The 21,109-nt window shown below is 45.5% G+C and overlaps 2 protein-coding genes across 5 annotated transcripts in view; one reads left to right on the top strand and one right to left on the bottom strand.

Annotated features, from left to right (window-relative positions):
• Positions 1-9,262, top strand: part of LOC110494015 (SNF related kinase b) — a 40,526-nt gene extending 31,264 nt beyond the window's left edge. For all 3 annotated transcript variants that reach the window (XM_021568680.3, XM_090205178.1, XM_090205174.1), the window contains 4 exons: positions 1,890-2,031; positions 5,157-5,369; positions 5,565-5,702; positions 5,793-9,262. In XM_021568680.3, coding sequence (XP_021424355.3) covers positions 1,890-2,031; positions 5,157-5,369; positions 5,565-5,702; positions 5,793-7,050 — 1,751 coding nt within the window. In that variant the 3' untranslated portion in view covers positions 7,051-9,262. The remainder of the gene's footprint in view (positions 1-1,889; positions 2,032-5,156; positions 5,370-5,564; positions 5,703-5,792) is intronic.
• Positions 9,263-9,266: 4 nt separating this feature from the next.
• LOC110494008 (anoctamin-10) overlaps positions 9,267-21,109 on the bottom strand; it is a 53,774-nt gene continuing 41,931 nt past the window's right edge. Inside the window, exons 11-12 of one of the 2 annotated variants that reach the window (XM_036953407.2) lie at positions 11,240-11,371; positions 9,267-10,111 (exon numbers count right to left, since the gene is read on the bottom strand). In XM_036953407.2, the coding sequence (XP_036809302.2) occupies positions 10,103-10,111; positions 11,240-11,371 (141 nt within the window). In that variant the 3' untranslated portion in view covers positions 9,267-10,102. Of the gene's footprint in view, positions 10,112-11,092; positions 11,372-21,109 lie in introns of those variants that run through there. The other variant, XM_036953395.2, reaches the window with a different exon arrangement.

Genomic DNA, 21,109 nt, shown 5'->3' with positions numbered 1-21,109 from the left:
TTTGGATATATATCGACGGAATTAATCGAACAAAAGGACCAATTTTGATATTTATGGGACATATTGGAGAGCAAACAAAAGAAGCTCGTCAAAGGTAAGGCATAATTTATATTTTATTTCTGTGTTTTGTGTTGCGCCTGCAGCGTTGAAATATGCTACTCTCTCTGTTTACTGTTGTGCTATCATCAGATAATAGCTTCTTATGCTTTCGCCAAAAAGCCTTTTTGAAATCTGACATGTTGGCTGGATTCACAACGAGTGTAACTTTAATTTGGTATCTTACATGTGTGATTTAAAGAAAGTTAGATTTTTATAGTATTTTATTTGAATTTGGCGCTCTACATTTTCCCTGGCTATTGGCCAAGTGGGACGCAAGCGTCCCGCCTATCCCAGAGAGATGGATACTCTAATTGTAACTCACTCTGGGTAAGATGCCGTCATTTTAAATAAGATTTTTTCTTACCTGACTTGCCCAGTTTTTTTTGTTGTTGTTGTTGTTTTTTTTATTTAAATTTTACCCCTTTTTCTCCCCAATTTCGTGGAATCCAATTGTTTTAGTAGCTACTATCTTGTCTCATCGCTACAACTCCCGTACGGGCTCGGGAGAGACGAAGGTTGAAAGTCATGCGTCCTCCGATACACAACCCAGCCAGCCGTACTGCTTCTTAACACAGCACGCCTCCAACCCGGAAGCCAGCCGCACCAATGTGTCGGAGGCTACACCGTGCACCTGGCAACCTTGGTTAGCGCGCACTGCGCCCGGCCCGCCACAGGAGTCGCTGGTGCGCGATGAGACAAGGATTTCCTTACCGGCCAAACCCTCCCTAACCCGGACGACGCTAGGCCAATTGTGCGTCGACCCACAGACCTCCCGGTCGCGGCCGGTTACGACAGAGCCTGAGTCTCTGGTGGCACAGCTGGCGCTGCAGTACAGCGCCCTTAACCACTGCGCCACCCGGGAGGCCCCTGATTTGCCCAGTTAAATAAAGGTTAATAAACAACATGCAAATAAAGATTGTCTTGTATGTATGGTATTTGAATCAGCCCCTTTTCAGGGAATTGGGTTACATATTCGATTCGCCATCTCTCTCACGTACTCTCTCCAGTGCTCCTTTTTCTATGCACATGACTGAGAAGGAGGGAGGTTTATTTTCCTGGAGAGATATCTTGGAATGGAACCATCCCGAAAAAGATGAGTTCTCTGTGGCCAGCCCCCATGTTCCACAGCTGCTCTCTACTTGTGACAGGTCACACACTGTTCTGAGTTGTTCTGGGTGCAGGATGTTCTGAAAGCGCTTCCAGAGACCTTGCGTTACTCCGGCCCTGAGGAAGGGGAGAGGGGAGGAGACAGGAAGGGCGTGCACCGTGCACGCTGAAGAATGTCACTCAATAAGAGCAGAGACAAATAGAAGGCTCTGAGCAGGGCCTGTGTCAGTGTGGGTGAGAGGTTGCCTCACTGTCTTTTAGGGCAAGCAATCATAGGGCAACTTACAGTGTGGGTGAGAGGTTGACAATGAGTGTCTCAAGGCCTGTCTGCTCACTCCAGGTTTCAGACTCCAGACCCAGTCTGCCTGGAGGAGGGAGAGTTATGTACTCACACAGCTGTCTGGGACAAATGCCTGGCTCTGTAAACAACATCATATACTTCAGCTACTGAAACCAGCCTATTGAGGAACAAGTTATACTGTAGATGGTTGTTTGTTGGTTTGTTTGAGTGCTTGTTTTCTGTTAGGAAAATATGTTTTCATGATCTTGTGACCTGACCATACAAATCTCTAGGCCCTTAGTGATCATATAGTATGTGTGTGCGTACTCACTTTACTCAAGTGTGACAGGGTGTTTCTGTATTGTATCATATGATGACTGTATGCATGGTGTTTGTGTTACAGATATCTGGTCGTTGGGGGTGATCCTGTACATGCTGGTGTGTGGACAGCCCCCTTTCCAGGAGACCAATGACAGTGAGACGCTCACCATGATCATGGACTGTCACTACACCGTCCCAGCCCACGTCTCCTCAGACTGCAAAGAGTGAGTACCACCCATCACCTACAGAGATAGGCCCCCAGCTCTCTCTCTCACACATCCACGCATTGACCTTAACACAGTAAGAATATGTCAAATGGTTTTATTATTCGGTCAGATACTGTGGTTATATGACAAAAATACACACAATAATCATGATGCCAGTCAGTTGTCAGCTCTCCGTGTTTATGAATACAATGCGCCAAATTGTCCTACCCCAGCCTACACTGCCCCAGCCTAGCCTGCCTGGCCCCAGCCTACACTGCCCCAGCCTACACTGCCCCAGCCTACACTGCCCTAGCCTGCCCGGCCCCAGCCTACACTGTCCCAGCCTACACTGCCCTAGCCTACACTGCCCCAGCCTACACTGCCCTAGCCTACACTGTCCCAGCCTACACTGCCCTAGCCTACACTGCCCCAGCCTACACTGCCCCAGCCTACACTGCCCCAGCCTGCCCGGCCCCAGCCTACACTGCCCCAGCCTACACTGCTCCAGTCTACACTGCCCCAGCCTACACTGCCCCAGCCTACACTGCCTTAGCCTGCCCGGCCCCAGCCTACACTGCCCCAGCCTACACTGCCCTAGCCTGCCCGGCCCCAGTCTACACTGCCCCAGCCTACACTGCCTTAGCCTACCCCGCCCCAGCCTACACTGCCCCAGCCTACACTGCCCTAGATCATGCCCAGAATGATAAACCAGTGTCTCCTATCGACCAAACTCTAAACCTCACACCTATCTGACAACCTTGTACAAACAGACTTCTAGACACAGTGTACCCTGTGATCATTGGCTGTTTTTGTCAATGGGGGCAAGCCAATCACTGAATAGGGAATACAATACTGAGTGTTGATTTGAGGGGGCAAGCCAACCAGTGGGTAGAATAAAGAGCTGACTAAAGGGAAAGTTCATGTCAGGCGTTATAGGAGATTGAGTGAATTGGCTACAACCCATGCTGTATTGGATTGGCATGGGTGTGATCAATCCCTGCATAGCTAGTCCATTCCATATCGGACCCCAGATCTCACCCCAGCTCTGGTATATATTAAAGATCAATCTTGACAAAGCTGTATTTGTTTTAAAAGTTGTGTTAGCTGAGCCCCTTGGTACCAGTGCTATTTGTGGTTGAGACTGAAGAACACCCCTGCAGCCCATGAACCTCAGACCAGAGATCTGGCAGATGTTGTGGTTCCGAAGCAGATGACTCTGCCTCAGACATCTGGATGACTGGCTCAAGAACAGTTCCAAACATAGAACATGGGCCACATGACCAGGGCCCTGATGAAAGCTCCTTTAATGGGAATATGATTTCTTGCTAAACAGTTTAGTCCTGCGGGCAACAATCAACTGAATGAAAGCAGAGACCTCCTCTCCCCACCCTTCATCTCTTTCATTTTCTCTCTCTCGTTGCTCAGCTATTTATTTCTCTCTCCTCTGTTGCTCTCTCTCTCTCTCTCTCTCTCTCTCTCTCTCTCTCTCTCTCTCTCTCTCTCTCTCTCTCTCTCTCTCTCTAAAACAACTCTTAATTTGTATTTAGTGCTTTACTCTACAGTAGTGTTGTGAGATATGCATGGGTCAGTTAGGATGGTATGTAAATAATTAATTTCTATAAATATTTAAGTAGTTGTATGAATAGGATATACCAAACACCAACAGCATTATTGGAGGTTCAGAGAAGCATGGGTACTTGAACAGTATAGATGGATTTAAGGGCAAATAGAACATTTCTGAAAAGTGCATAGGCTGATTTGGTGATCCTGGTCTTACATGGTTAAACCACGTAAAGACACACACGCAGACAGACAAAACATTAGGAACACCTAATATAATAGAAGCATGGAACACCGTGCTTCTACACCTGCAATGCTTGCTGTTTGGGGTTTTAGGCTGGGTTTCTGTACAGCACTTTGAGATATCAGCTGATGTACGAAGGGCTATATAAATTGATTTGATTTAATGTTGAGTTGCACCCCCTTTGCCTTCAGAACAGCCTAAATATCGTCAGGGCATGGACTACAAGGTGTCGAAAGCGTTTCACAGGGATGCTGGCCCATGTTGACTCCAATGCTTCCCACAGTTATGTCAAGTTGGCTGGATGTCCTTTGGGTGGTGGACTATTCTTGATACAGACAGGAAACTGTTGAGTGTGAAAAACCCAGCAGAGTTGCAGTTCTTTACACACTCAAACCGGTGTACCTGGCACCTACTACCATGGCACTCATACACAATCCATGCCCCATTTGTCTCGCGGCTTTAAAATCCTTATTTAACCTGTCCCCTCCCCTTCATCTGCACTGATTGAAGTGGAATTAACAAGTGACATCAATAAGGGATCATAGCTTTCACCTGGATTCACCTGGCCAGTCATGTCATGGAAAGAGCTTAGTGTACACACACACACTAAGCTCCTGACTTGGGCTCCCGAGTTGGCGCAGTGGTCTAAGGCATTGCATCTCAGTGCTAGAGGCGTCACTACAGACCCTGGTTCAATTCCAGGCTATACCACAACCGGCCGTGATTGGGAGTCCCATAGGGTGGCGCACAATTGGCCCAGTGTCGTTAAGTTTTGGCTGGCCGGGGTAGGCCGTCATTGTAAATAAGAATTTTAACTTAACTTGCCTAATTAAATAAATAAATACATGTGACACGGAGGGCGCAGTGGCACCCCCTGCTGGTAATTCAAATGAGCTTGTAGAGGCCGCTCAGCCTTTCACTGCAGTGCAATAAAACAGTCGCATGAACAAATAGTCTGATGCAGACTTTGCATACCTCTATGCACACACATATAGGAGAGAAATACAAAGTCCCCATCCTGTCTCAGAGCCTGCATGATGATGCCAAGAGTCAGACTATGCCATGCTTCTCAGCAAATTATCTGCCTGGCCCTGCATGGGTGCACCTAAAGACTGTCTGAGGTCTGCAGGCACTCATAAATATTGATTAACTATGAGATAGACAGTTTGATCTCATTCCCTCTCCTATCATAGATATATGGGGTTATGTGCTTTGCCTGTCAATTACTGAATCAGTGTACATGAGAACTTCACTCACTTGTACCGGTGTTCCAAAAGGAGATATTTATATATAGTATCTGGTCCATAGAAGATTAATTCTCTCTCTCTCACTCTCTCAGTCTGATCTCCCATATGCTGCAGAGGGATCCATCTAGCCGTGCCTCCCTGCAGGAGATCGAGAACCACCCCTGGCTGCTAGGGGTCGACCCCTCGCCCGCGGGACACAGTGCCGCCCCCCTCACCTCCCACCGTAGCCTGTCCCCAGAGGAACACGAGGTCATCCTCCAGGCCATGACCAGTGGCAACATTGCAGACCGCGACGCCATCCAAGAGTGAGGACATCTCTACATCTCCCTCTCCTTCCCATATTCTCTCTCTCTCAATCCCTATCCTCTTCCTTTGTACCCTGCCACAGATCTGTAAGTTTTTCAAGCAAGGGAGCTTGGTGATATGTGTTATGGATGTAGTTGATTTTGATAGTTAATTATTTTATTTTAAGTGTATACCAATCATTGTGTTGCACCCAGGGCTCTAGAGGCAGACCGATACAACCACATCACAGCCACGTATTACCTGCTGGGGGAGCGCATCCTGAGAGACAAGCAGGAGCAGCCCAGCGAGATGCCCAAAGTCGACAGCGCATGGGCTGAGCCACCACAACTCCAGTAAGACCTATTCACGTCCCTGACAGTCACCATACATACTAGGCCACTAACGGATCATGAACACTACTAATGTCCCTCTCTCTTCTACAGGAGGCCACTGTCTGAGCCTCTGGATCTGGAGCAGAGGGTGCTCCATGGACTGCTGCCTGGCTGTCCCCGCCGAGGGGTGTCAGAGTCTGGGGACTTCCTGGCCCACAGGCCCCTTTTGCTCCAGCCACAGCCAAGTCGCACAGAGAGCCCCTTCCCTGAGTACAGCACAGGGCCCTGCCCGGGGCTCACCCTGCACCCCCCACCCCCTGATGAACCCCTGCAGGTCAAAAGCCTGGGAGCCCTGCAGCTGATCTGCGAAGAGGATGAGGAAGAAGAAGAGGAGGAGGAAGAGGCAAGCAAACCACATGTTGGACTTCATAATATTCAAGCACTGCCTCACATAGTAGGCTTGGTATCAACCACTGGGTCTACAGAACAGTCAAGTCCCATGTTCTCAGCTCCAGAGGCTCCACAGAGGCACCCAGTCAGAGTAGTGCCAGGTCAGGGAGAGGAAACAGGCCTGTTGGGCACCTCAGTGAAGGAAGCACTGGACACAAAGAGGAGGGAGGGGGACAGGGAACAGCAGGACAAGGTTTCCAGCCACAACAAAGATACGGAGTCTGACGAGGTAGCAGCCAGACAGGAACAGGGTACAGTGGAGTCAGAGGAGAAGCCCATGGAGGAAGAGGATATGTCATGTGACCCACTGAGGCTAGGTAGTCATGCGACTGCAGACCAGCCAATCAATGGTTTAGAAAACCTGATTCAGACAGTGGTAGATAGTCAACTCACTCCGAAAGCTCATCCTCCATGCCTGTCTCGCCTAGGGCGGGTGCAGTGTTGTCGGGGGCAACGAGAGCCTCCTACCCCATACATCATGGAAGGGGAGGAAGACACTATGCTTGAAAACAACAACAACACCACAGAGTCCAAGTCTAAGCTCCTGGTGCAGGGTGGGGGTTCCACTCCAAGCGCTTCACCTCGCTCTCTGCCACGTAACCACTGTGTGGACCTGGGTCCTGACGGAGTGGAGACGACACGCAAGGTGGGTGGGCCTGGAGGAGAGTCTGAGGGAGAAATGCCGGAGGAGCTCCAGTTGGAGAGATCCCATATTGCACCACAGGGCCCTCTTGGGCTCAGAGAGGCGGGGACCGACCCTGCAGTCAGACTGGATCCTGGGAAGGGGAAGAACGTGAACTTGCGAGACCGCCTACTGCAGTTCCCCCTCTGTGAGAAGGCCTTGTCCTTCAACATCCAGCCCACCTCCAAGGAGAAACTCCTGCCCTTCGCCCAGTACAACTGCTGCCACGTGTTGTAGGCGGGGCCACCTGTAGCTTTACCTCCCTATACCTCCCACATCACTCACTCACTTTATAGCCTGGCCACGGGGCACAAACTAGGGGTCCTCAGGCCCCTCAAGACAGCCTCACACCAGGCCAGAGCCTGTCACCGATCCATCTAGTTCAACACAAAACACCAGAGCAGTCTGGGTCCTGCCTGAACTAGAAGTCTGCATCCTACCTGAACTAGAAGTCTGCAGCCGACCTGAACTGAACTATCTTACTGTGACCTCAGACATTTTGTAGACAATTCTTGTTAGATCTGTGTAGCCCTTACCTCGTTATACTTAGCATCTACTGCTGCTTCCTTTGTGAGAAAATAACTCAACTTATTGTGCTGCCACGTACTGAAGTTTATTAACTGCTTTTTGTGTAGTCTTCTTAGACTATCACTATATAGTATATAGCTTTGCATTGATTGCTATTATAAAATCCCTTATATCGTAGCTCTTCATTTTGCACTAGCTTATCTCGAACTGAGCCCATTTCAGTGTATGGTATGTTGTCACTCTGAGGCCTGCTAGGACAGTGCTATAATTGTAATGTCTAGCATGAAGATGATGCATGCTGTAGAGGGGACAGCTATACTCCCTGCCTCAGCCGCCCGTCTACATTAGCTCAGCTAGCGGAATGATGAAAGGGTTGATGCTATTGACAATGTAGCTGGAAGCATGGTATCATTTAATGCTGGGGGTTGGATACGTCAGTGGTAATCTGAAAGGTGTAAGGTTTGGGACCTAAACTGACTAATGCAGAGAGAGCAAAATCTGTGAACAATTGTTGGACAGGGTTTAATACAAGAGACTTTTGAAAATGGATATGATATCGACTACGGAAATGCAGGTCTTCCAGATTGTTTGTGTGTATATGTACTTTATTTAAAAATCTTTCATCGTTATTCTTACAAATGCTATTGAACCCTTTTATTTTGTCGGACAACAGTTTCTTTGTCGTAGGACATATCCACAGGTGCGTGATAATAACTATTATTTTGTGGTATCTAAGTGTGACAGAATGAATCAGTCTCGAGAGTGATGACAGATACTGTACATTAAATCCCTGTATTTAAATCTGTATTATTTACCACATATGCCTCAGTGTACTCTGGGCCGTTAAACAAACAAACCGTGGCTCTGCATATTGTTGTTGGACTTGCCTGGGGATTTGTGTATATATGTATTCTGTCTGTCTATGGTTCTGAGAGTACACCTATACATACTATTAAGAGATACCACTTGATCAAATCAGAAATCCTAATCTAGATGCGAACTAGCTATTATGCAAAGAAGAAATCTTATAGAACGAGAGTCCTCAGAAAGCTGTGTTCTTTCTCATCAGTGGAATCCCCAGAGGACTGTATGAGAGCAGAATTAATGGCATACTTTTATCCCCCTCGTTGTGGAAGAGAAGAGTGTAGTGATGGACACAGAGCACTAACTTCAGCTGTCACACATTCATATGATATGGACACTTCAACCTCCCCTGTCTCCTTTCCTCTTCTGTCATTGGAGGGGGGGGGGGGGTCTCCATTCCACTCCGCCAACCAGCTGTCTCCTCCACACCTAGCCTGGAGTCACCTTACCTGGGAAGTGTCTGTCTGTCTGTCGGCCCATTGAACCTGATTTAAACTATGACTATAGGGCTGGATTCAATTTGTAGTGCAGAAGATCAGTGTTGTAGCACGGTTTAAATTTGTAAGTCATTTTCGATTGAGCCGACATATGAAGTGTTTACCGCGGAAGCATTGCATTTAAAACGGCAATTTGTGAGTGCTAGGTCCATTTTTGGACTTTTAAATTGGTGGTATACCCACTCATTCTTGAAGAATATAACTTATAAATGCTTAGTTCAACTGTTGTACCCCATCACAATACATATTTGAACCTTTTACACCTCTTTGTTTGTAAACAAACATTGTATAGCCTCCAAACATGGTTAAAACTATCATTTTAATCTCAGAGCTGGTCAGTCCTTGCACCCATAGTTCAGTCTATGAATTTGAGAGCGCTTACATTTCTCCAGCCCCATCCCTCCTCTGTTTACCAAATCAGTGGTGGGTGGCCTTTGTTGTTTGAATGGCAGATTTCACCTTTAAACGCTGATTTTAGGCGCTACGGATTCAATCCAATTCTAGGTCTCAATGAGATTTCTTTATTTTTGTATTTATTTATTAAAATGGATTAAACCAGAGATATGGTGTGTGATGTGATTTAATGGGGTATATGTACTATAGTAAGGATAAACCAATGTATAATTACTCCTCTGAAACGGCCATGGAACATTGTCTTTTTTTTAGCAGGTCAGATGAAAGTCCAAGTGGATTTCAGTACATTTTGACAAGAGCATACTGTACAAATCATTTTGATGGCAAAGTAAACTATACTAAATCAAGTACAACCATCAGCCTTGCTATCTACATTCATCCAACACTGCATCAGTTCTGAAATCTTCATTTTTAAAAGATACTGATAATACATATGTAATAGATAGGCCTACAAATATTCCAACAACAAGCTCATCAATCCAAATGTTTAAAATATAGTCAACTTCAAGTAGAAGTGCACAGATATACTGTATTATGTGATATCAAGTACTCTCGTTGTGTTTGTGATGTGCCTATTAGAAGTTAAGCGTACAATGTAACACTGATAATGGGGAATTACATGGAGCACACTGTGGGAACATTTTACAAAATTATATGCAACATGAAAAAAAAAGTATGCTAATGCTATATTAACACAATGAACTTAGCTCTTCTTCTTTGTGTTTCCCTTTAGTCCCTGGCCTTCTCTCTAGTATCTCCCATGACATGAGAGACCACTCTAGTTATGACTGAAGCAGTCCTCCAGAGGGAGATACTGACAGAGTTTCTTGGGGCGGAGAGCAGGCTCTCATGGCTCAGCTCCCAGACTTGTCTGTGGATCATCACCATCTTCGTCGTGGCAGCTGGTTCTAATGAGCACCCAGGTCCAGAGTCTCCAGACCAGCACTGGATGGGAAACACGAACACCCTCAGGGGTTCCACAACCTTCAAAGTTTCTGCAGGAGTCAAAGGGAGATGTTTGTCATTGAGCTGATTGTTCCATAAGATTCAGGGATTTTCTATATCATTAACGATTAAACTAAATCTGATCACTCTCAGCTGCTGCTCAAGACCTTTTGCAGAGAGTGGATCTCAATCTGTTCCCTCTTTATTCTCACACAGTCTTGCTTGTCTTGGATCATAAAGGCTAGAATCATCTTGACCAGGATCTGGACAATATCATATTGATCAATTTGGGACAAAAGCATGAAAATTGGCACACTTGTATAATTTTTCACGCTGAAGAAAACCTGATGAAATGTAATTTAATCAAAGTCCCGGTTCGACCTGTAGCGCCTCCTATAGGTCAATGGTGAAAATGCATTTACCTGTATTGATGTTTTGGGTCATGGCTTCCACTGTGTTGGGTCTATATAGTCCCAGGGGGCACTACATGCTTACACAGGGCTTTGCTGAAATGGCACTATATCAGGTTTTGTACAGCGTGAAAAATTATACAAGTGTGTCAATTTTCACGCTTTTGTCCCAAATCGATCAATATGGCATTGTCCTGATATACATGCGTTCCAAATTTCCCTCTTCTATACCAAACTGAAAAAAATTTTAAACTACTGGATTTATGCTGACAAACACACACACTTATGTCAGTTGGGCAGATGATGAACAGTAACAACATACTGTACCTCCACCAGGATGGCTCCCCAAACCTAACTCCCCTCCCTCATACTGTACCTCCACCAGGAAGGCTCCCCAAACCCAACTCCCCTCCCTCATACTGTACCTCCACCAGGATGGCTCCCCAAACCTAACTCCCCTCCCTCATACTGTACCTCGACCAGGATGGCTCCACAAACCCAACTCCCCTCCCTCATACTGTACCTCCACCAGGATGGCTCCCCAAACCCAACTTCCCTCCCTCATACTGTACCTCCACCAGGAAGGCTCCCCAAACCCAACTTCCCTCCCTCATACTGTACCTCCACCAGGATGGCTCCCAAAACCCAACTTCCCTCCCTCATACTGTACCTCGACCAGGAAGGCTCCCCAAACCTAACTCCTCTCCCTCATACTGTACCTCCACCAGGAAGGCTCCCCAAACCTAACTCCCCTCCCTCATACTGTACCTCCACCAGGAAGGTGAAGAGTATGATGTTCTTGCCGCTGATCCCTCCCTCCAGACAGAACTGCCTAACCCGAGGAGGCAGCAGCCAGCAGTTAGACATGACTGAGACAAAGCCCAGAACCTCAAACGCTGTCTGAAACATACACACAGGCATACAGTAATATGGTTACAGGTACATACAAGGACAGGAGCAAATAGAGACATGTGCATAGGGACATAGATGGGCATTGATTAGGAAATAACATTGACCACTGCACGTTGCTCACATCTATTTATTTACCAGATTTATCTACATAGATCATTTGCAGTAGAATTCCCTCTCTGTTCACATCTTCGCTTAATACTACCTGGCCTGCCACACTCTCATGTTGTACACGGGCTAAGAAGTTTTTTCTGGAAGAGTTTACAAATGTTGTACGCATCTGCTCTGATCTCTGTGATGTTGTTAAGGACATCACAAAATGACATCACAAAATAAAAACCAAAATGACGTTAGTTTTATGTAGATCATCTCTGACCATTCCCCACATTCTTATGTTAGAAATATGGTTCCAGTATTCGCTTTTGAACGCGTTAGAGTTTCGGCGGGAAAACTGTCTGTGAAACAAAGGTACATTCCTATGCACATATAAAGAGGGAGGGAGTGAGTCTTCTTCTACCTTAATTTACGACAGGGCGTGAGGTGTCAAAACCCACCCACACCAGTTCCCTCCACTCTGTGGGTGAGAGGGGGTCTGGTGGAAGTTTATTAATTACAAACCTGATCTGCCCATTTGGATCACACAAGGACAGTCGTGACAACAGTGTGTATTTAATGATGGTGTTAAATCAGGTTTTCTGGACATAACAAAGCTCTGGTCTGGTTCTTTACACTGTTTACATTAACAATATTGGTTTATCTGTAAAAAAAAACTTTCACCTGTATGGAGATGACACTGTTGTGTTTGATATTTCCCCCACAGCTGACCAGCCTCTGTCAGAGCTCCAATCTGCCTTTATTGCCCTGCAGAAAGCCTTTGTTGAACTGAAATAAGGTGGTAACTAAAAGCATGTGAACCCTTTGGAATTACCTGGATTTCTGCATGAATTGGTCATCAAATTTGATCTGATTTTTATCAGTCACAACAATAGACAAACATAGTGTACTTAAACTAATAACACATAAATTATTGTGTTTTTGTTGTCTATATTGAATACATAATTTAAACATTCACAGTGCAGGTTGGAAAAAGTATGTGAACCCCTAGGCTAATGACTTCTCTTAAAGCTAATTGGAGTCAGGAGTCAGCTAACCTGGAGTCCAATCAATGAGAAAAGATTGGAGATGTTGGTTAGAGCTGCCCTTCCCTATAAAAACATTCACAGAATTTGAGTTTGCTATTCACAAGAAGCATTGCCTGATGTGAACCCTGCCTCAAACAAAAGAGATCTCAAAAGACCTAAGGTTAAGAATTGTTGACTTGCATGAAGCTGGAAAGGGTTACAGAAGTATCTCTTAAAACCTTGATGTTCATCAGTCCACAGTGCAAGAGCACAGAGCAGAATGTTCAATGAGGTTAAGAAGAATCCTAGAGTGTCAGCTAAAGACTTACAGAAATCTCTGGAACATGCTAACATCTCTGTTGAAGAATCTACGATACGTAAAACACTAAACAAGAATGGTGTTCATGGGAGGACACCACAGACAATGCCACTGCTGTCCAAATAAAACTATGCTGCACGTCTGAAATTCGCAATAGTGCACCTTGATTGTTCCACAGTGCTACTGGCAAAATATTCTGTAGACAGATGAAACTACAGTTGAATTGTTTGGTAGAAACACACAACACTATGTGTGGAGAAAAAAAGGCACAGCACACTAACATCAAAACCTCACCCCAACTGTAAAGTATGGTGGAGGGAGCATCATGGTTTGGGGCTGCTTGGCTGCCTCAGGGCCTGGACAGCTTGCTATCATCGACAGAAAAATGAATTACCAAGTTTATCAAGACATTTTGCAGGAGGCTATCTGTCCACCAATTGAAGCGCAACAGAAGTTGGGTGATGCAACAGGACTACCACCCAAAACACAGAACTAAATCAACAACAGAATGGCTTCAACAGAATAAATTACACCTTCTGGAGTGGCCCAGTCAGAGTCCTGACCTCAACCCAATTGAGATGCTGTGGCATGACCTCAAGAGACCAGTTCACACCAGACATCCCAAGAATATTGCTGAACTGAAACAGTTTTGTAAAGAGGAATAGTCCAAAAATCCTCCTGACCGTTGTGCAGGTCTGATCCGTAAATACAGAAAACGCTTGGTTGAGGTTACTGCTGCCAAAGGAGGGTCAACCATTTATTAAATCCAAGGGTTCACATACTTTCCCCACCCTGCACTGTGAATGTTTACACAGTGTGTTCAATAAAGACATGAAAATGTGTAATTGTTTGTGTGTTATTAGTTTAAGCAGACTGTGTTTGTCTATTGTTGTGAACTAGATGAAGATCCGATCAAATTTTATGATCAATTTATGCAGAAATCCAGGTATATGCCAAAGGGTCACATACTTTTTCTTGTCACTGTAGGTACTTAATGCAAGTAAAACCAAGTATACTGTATGTTATTTTCCAAATCACGTAAAAATATATCTGATGATTTATGCATACGTACTTTCGATAGTGCCCTCATTGATCGTGTCCCACCAGCTAAATCCATGATGTTAAAATGCCTATTTACTCGGTTCCATTTGACTGTGTAATCCACTGTCTCATCAGCCCAGCCAGGCAATTCATAAACTTGATATCCACTATAAAAAGCATCTAGACATTATCTCACATTTCTTTTAGACTAACATTTAGTTTTCAACAGCGGAGATTTGTATAAACCTTAATGTCTGGCTATCCGACATTTGCAACATTGTTTCAATATTCAAATTCGATCTCCAGCTGTCGGGACGAGACAGACAGGCAGGCAGCTTTTCTCAGCCAGTCGTTATCATGAATCAGCTGGTATCATTTTTATGGATATATACAAAGAAAGGTGAATTGAAAAAAAGTCAAACGAAAAACAAAGTGCAGCTAGTTTGCAATCTGTACTGCTTAATTTTGAAGTGATTGTGTTGTAGTGACTGTGTTGTTGGTTAGCTCCTCTGAACAAACAGTGTCCTGACGAGTGAGCACATTTTCTATGCCATCGAGGCGCGTGTATCCAAATAAATGTCACTAGAAAACAGCTTAAACAAACGCAAATGCAGCTACTTTGCTGTTATTCTGCACTTTTTGACATTACTGTAAGTTAGCCGTACAGTAGTTGGCTAGCTAGCAAGCAAGGGATGAGAACGTTGCCAACCATAATGGCAATAGGACATTTAGAACAAATGTCCATAGATACAGATCAAATAGACTGAAGGACTGGGTCGTGTCTCTGTCAAACAAACTGACAGAACGACTGACCAGCTGGCTTGGGTAGCAACCCTAGATTTGTGCTGGTACTATATCTTGCAGAAGGATGGAATAGGATGAATAAATTCATCAAAATAATGTTTTTAATTTCAGTTATTATTTGAATATGTTGATAAGCCGGCCTTCGACTTTATCTCGGGCCTAACAACACCCGTGCCAATATATCCTCCAAACACGTGCTTCTCTGGCATTATCACTTACATATTTTATCACAGAACTGGCAAATCATGTTTAACCAACTCTCTGAACAAAATGTCGGACCTTTGTCCCGTCAAAGTGAAGGTTCATGTCCATTCTAGTATTCTAATTCCTAATTCTAGGATGCTGAACACAGCCTGTAACATGTGACCGCTGACAGGGTCCGTCATCTTCCCCCGCCTGCTCCGTCACCACTCCACCACCTGAACCACCTCCAGCAGAAGAAAGGTCAGGACCAGGCCTAGGAAGCCAGGACTCAGGTGTAGAAGTCTCAAAAACTGAAGTAAAACGGTAAGGTGCCTGCAAAATAAGACTGGATTGCGTCTTCACATGAAGAGAGAGATCCTTAGTAGGGCAAAGGAGTAAATGTTTGTGTGTGTGTGTTTGTGTTTACTGCATGTTGTTGTTGTTGTTTAGCGACAGGCTGTCTCCATATCGGCTTCCTAGAGTACCATCCGATGTCATTCAGTCTCTGCTGGTCATGCAGAGGGAAGGTGTACTTTATCACTCACAAATGCAGATCACAGAGAGTGAGAGAAGACAAGAGAGAACACTGAAATGATCAGCCAGAGGTGGTGCTCTGCTATGCTGCAGAACAGATTAGCTAAGCAAGATCATGACAGAGAGGACAGAAAATGCTGAGGTAAACAGAATACAGTACAACACAAACAAACAGTACGTCGGTGTCATATGAAGCTTTACCACTTGCTCTGTAATATGAGTAGTATTTTGATTTTAACAACACATTTCTTACATACATTTATGAATATTGAAAAATATAAACATGAATATTGAACATATAAAATATTTCTATACATTGTTGAACATAACTCTACAGGGCAAATCAAAGATCCAGAGTGGGATCTGTGCAACAGAGTGAGAGTTCAGAGTGGGATCTGTGCAACAGAGTGAGAGTTCAGAGTGGGATCTGTGCAACAGAGTGAGATTTCAGAGTGGGATCTGTGCAACATTTCAACAGGCGTAGCTCATGTGAATAAAGCAGTCACTAGATGTGTGTTAACTACTTTGAAACTAGAGACATCAAGCCCAGGTGAATCAGCTAAATCAGATTTGGTTAATACTTAATAGTACTGAGTTGGAACGAAACAAACAATTGAACAACAATTGAACAACAGTCAGACCTCTGCCCTGGTGCTGATCCTAGCTAACCTGACCTCTCACCTCCGTCTCGCTCGGATGCCTCGATCAGGGAGATGAGCCACCTCTTGGTAACAGGCTGGACGTTGTTTGACAGCTGGATGAGGACCAGGGACTCCACCCACTCAGAAACACAACAGGGACAGCTGACTTGTGTCCAGGAGGCCAACCTAGGAGGGCAGCAGCATATAGATATAGCATCAACAGAAACCAGGGGCCAGGCCGTCTGCAATACAGACTTGTTTGTGCTTGGCTCCAAGTGCTTCACCTCAGTATCGATAACTAACCGCAGAGTTGCTGGCTGTGTGGTTGCAGTGTCTGAGCAGACAAGCAACTTCCTCTAGGCTCTGCCTCTGAATACAGAGATACAACATGTAACATCAAGGCAGAGAGAAAGAAAGCGAAAGCTATAGGTTCATGGTTCCACCTTTCACCAGAGGGAGGCAGAGACCGTACTAGTGACATTAACGTCACTCAGGTGTGTCCTATTTACTCATTATGATTTCCCTGTTAAAAGAGGTGTGTTTTCTGTTGTAATTTGCAGAACCTTGAATTGTTTACTGTGTGTGTTCGTTTCCTGTGTGAGTTTTTGAGACTTACTGTTTGTTGTTTTTCAAGTGTACTGAGATCCTGCGGCTACCGTTTCTCAGTACAGTATTATGTTTATCCTTAACTATTGATTCCTCGTCTGATCTCTTCTCTGCACCTGGGTCCAACCTCACCACGTCACAGCAAGCTTCTGTCTCAACATGGACCCAGCGGAGATCACCCAGATCCAGAATGCTATAATCCACCAAGGAGCACTGCTTGGGCGGCAGCAAGAACAATTCTCCGGGCACTTACCGATTCCCTCCAACCATGACCCAACCCCAACCCAGGAGGAGCCAATGCCCAAGTCTCATCACCCCAGTGCTACAGGCATTACCGTAGTTCCTCCAGGGAACCTGCACCAGGAACCCAAGATCCTAGCCCCCGAGCGGTATGACGGCCACTCGGGAGGATGCAATGGGTTACTCTGTCCGAGCTACAGTCCTCCTCGTTCCACACCGATCGGGCCATGCTCGCCTACATCAGGTATTCCCAAACTGGGGTACGCTTACCCCCAGGGTTAGGTTAAATGTGATTCACATTTTTAAAAACAGTTTTACAAAAATACAAAAATAATAATTCACATTTTCAAACAGTCCTTTAGTAAGGCCCGCGTCCATAGAGACACATACCAGCTCTACTTGTAGTACTGCTACTACCAACAGTACTATACCTGTACCTGTCAAAGACACAAGTTGTTCTGCTTTCACGAGCACATCCAATGCTAGCATCAGTAACTCTACATTTGTTGTTAGCCCAGCTAGCATGGACACTGACAGTTGTGAATCTGATGCAGCCAAAGAGCTACTGCCCCCTACAACAGACAGGGATGTTGGACCATCGAGGAGGTACACACATGATGAGAACTACATTGAGAGCCATGCGTCCTCCGAAACACGACCCAACCAAGCCGCACTGCTTCTTGACACAATGCCCGTTTAACCCGGAAGCCAGCCACACCAATGTGTCGGAGGAAACACCGTACACCTGGTGACCATGTCAGCGTGCATGTGCCCGGCCCGCCAAATTGAATCGCTAGAGTGCGATGGGACAAGGACATCCCTGCCTGCCAAACCTTCCCCCTAACCAGGACGACGCTGGACCAATTGTGCGCCACCCCATGAGTTTCCCCGTCGCAGCCGTCTGGCAATTTTTACAGGCGTTTTACACACAACTTTGGTGCTGTGGCAGCACCTCTCACAGCACCTCTCACTGTCCGATTTACAGTAGTGATTACAATGAAAGCATGCCATGCGATTGTTTGAGGATGGCGCCCCACAAATATTTTTCCACCTGCACAGGTTTCATAAATTCACAAAAAGCGATTAAATATTCACTTACTTTTTGAAAATCTTCCTCTGGCTTGTCTTCCAAAGGGTCCCAGCCATAACATATAGTGTCGTTTTGTTAGATAAAATCCTTCTTTATATCCCAAAAAGTCAGTTTAGTTGGCGACATTGATTTGGGTAATCAAATCTTTTAACATGCAGAGAAAGGAATCCAAAAATCTACCCCTAAACTTTGTTTCAACAAGTCAAAATAAGTTTCTATTCACTCCTTAGATACCCTAAAATGTAATCAAACAATGATATTTCTTACGGAAAGAAGTATGTTCAATAGGAAACCGATTTTAGCAGGTGCGTCCTTTCTTCATGGTGAACGCAAACACAAATTTTCAAAGACGGTCTCCCTGTACTAAAACTGATATTTCTTCCTCGTTTTTGAAGTTACAAACCTGAAACCTTGAACATAAACTGCTGACACCCTCTGGAAGCCGTAGGAATAATTTCCAGTATGCCCTTACACTTTCTATTGTAAGAGCAGGGTCTTTCTAATTTTTTGGGGGTGTTATTCTTTGGATTTTCACATTATTTTAACATTTCTACACATTTATTTAAACATTTCTACACATTTCTACACAATTATATGCATATCCTGGCTTCAGGGCCTGAGCAACAGGCAGCTTACTTTGGGCACGTTATTCAGGCGGAAATTGAGAAAAAAGGGGCCTAACCCTAAGAAGTTAGAGGTGTGTTTTCTGTTGTCCTTTGTAGAAGATTGAATTGTTGACCGTGTGCATTCGTTTCCTGTGTGAGTTTTTGACTTAGTGTTTGTTGTTTTTCAAGTGTACTGTGATCCTGCGCCTAACATTTCTCAGTACAGTATTATGTTTATCTTTGGATTCCTTGTCTGGTCTCTTCTCTGCACCTGGGTCCAGCGTCACCATGTCATACACAGAGCAGGATGGAGGAAGTCAGGGACAGAATAAGGACTACGGTACTAGGTTTAGGTCAATAGGTGTATGCAGATTGCTGGTCCACACCCCCTCCAATGTGATGTTTTAACCTGTTTGGGAAAGGGGGCAGCATTTTCACGTTCGGATGAAAAGCGTGCCCAGAGTAAACTGCCTGCTACTCAGATTTTTGCACAAGGCGCCGACAGAGATGGCCGCCTCGCTTCGCGTTCCTAGGAAACTATGCAGTTTTTTGTTTTTTTACGTGTTATTTCTTACATTAGTACCCCAGGTCATCTTAGGTTTCATTACATACAGTCGAGAAGAACTTCTGAATATAAGATCAGCGTCAACTCACCATCAGTACGACCAAGAATATGTTTTTCGCGACGCGAATCCTGTGTCCTTACAAACAGGACAACGGAGCGGATCCCATGCAGCGACCCAAAAAAACGACTCCGAAAAAGAGGGAAACAAGGCGGTTTTCTGGTCAGACTCTGGAGACGGGCACACCGTGCACCACTCCCTAGCATTCTTCTTGCCAATGTCCAGTCTCTTGACAACAAGGTTGATGAAATCCGAGCAAGGGTAGCATTCCAGAGGGACATCAGAGACTGTAACGTTCTTTGCTTCACGGAAACGTGGCTCACTGGAGAGACTCTATCCGAGGCGGTGCAGCCAACGGGTTTCTCCACGCATCGCGCAGACAGAAACAAACATCTTTCTGGTAAGAAGAGGGGCGGGGGCGTATGCCTTATGGCTAACGTGACATGGTGTGATGAAAGAAACATACAGGAACTCAAATCCTTCTGTTCACCTGATTTAGAATTCCTCACAATCAAATGTAGACCGCATTATCTACCAAGAGAATTCTCTTCGATTATAATCACAGCCGTATATATCCCCCCCCAAGCAGACACATCGATGGCTCTGAATGAACTTTATTTGACTCTTTGCAAACTGGAAACCATTTATCCGGAGGCTGCATTCATTGTAGCTGGGGATTTTAACAAGGCTAATCTGAAAACAAGTAAATTTTATCAGCATATCGATTGCGCAACCAGGGGTGGAAAGACCTTGGATCATTGTTACTCTAACTTCCGCGACGCATATAAGGCCCTGCCCCGCCCCCCTTTCGGAAAAGCTGACCACGACTCCATTTTGTTGATCCCTGCCTACAGACAGAAACTAAAACAAGAGGCTCCCACGCTGAGGTCTGTCCAACGCTGGTCCGACCAAGCTGACTCCACACTCCAAGACTGCTTCCATCACGTGGACTGGGACATGTTTCGTATTGCGTCAGACAACAACATTGACGAATACGCTGATTCGGTGTGCGAGTTCATTAGAACGTGCGTTGAAGATGTCGTTCCCATAGCAACGATTAAAACATTCCCTAACCAGAAACCGTGGATTGATGGCAGCATTCGCGTGAAACTGAAAGCGCGAACCACTGCTTTTAATCAGGGCAAGGTGTCTGGTAACATGACCGAATACAAACAGTGCAGCTATTCCCTCCGCAAGGCTATCAAACAAGCTAAGCGTCAGTACAGAGACAAAGTAGAATCTCAATTCAACGGCTCAGACACAAGAGGCATGTGGCAGGGTCTACAGTCAATCACGGAATACAGGAAGAAATCCAGCCCAGTCACGGACCAGGATGTCCTGCTCCCAGGCAGACTAAATAACTTTTTTGCCCGCTTTGAGGACAATACAGTGCCACTGACACGGCCTGCAAAGAAAACATGTGGTCTCTCCTTCACTGCAGCCGAGGTGAGTAAGACATTTAAACGTGTTAACCCTCGCAAGGCTGCAGGCCCAGACGGCATCCCCAGCCGCGCCCTCAGAGCATGCACAGACCAGCTGGCCGGTGTGTTTACGGACATATTCAATCAATCCCTATACCAGTCTGCTGTTCCCACATGCTTCAAGAGGGCCACCATTGTTCCTGTTCCCAAGAAAGCTAAGGTAACTGAGCTAAACGACTACCAGCTAAACGACTACAACGTAGCACTCACTTCCATCATCATGAAGTGCTTTGAGAGACTAGTCAAGGACCATATCACCTCCACCCTACCTGACACCCTAGACCCACTCCAATTTGCTTACCGCCCAAATAGGTCCACAGACGATGCAATCTCAACCAAACTGCACACTGCCCTAACCCATCTGGACAAGAGGAATACCTATGTGAGAATGCTGTTCATCGACTACAGCTCGGCATTCAACACCATAGTACCCTCCAAGCT

Source organism: Oncorhynchus mykiss, chromosome 2, assembly GCF_057628025.1.
Source record: "Oncorhynchus mykiss isolate SJ-2025 chromosome 2, ASM5762802v1, whole genome shotgun sequence".
Taxonomy (NCBI): domain Eukaryota; kingdom Metazoa; phylum Chordata; class Actinopteri; order Salmoniformes; family Salmonidae; genus Oncorhynchus; species Oncorhynchus mykiss.
The sequence above is the reverse complement of the archived record's forward strand: the minus strand, read 5'-3'. Positions and strand labels throughout refer to the sequence as shown.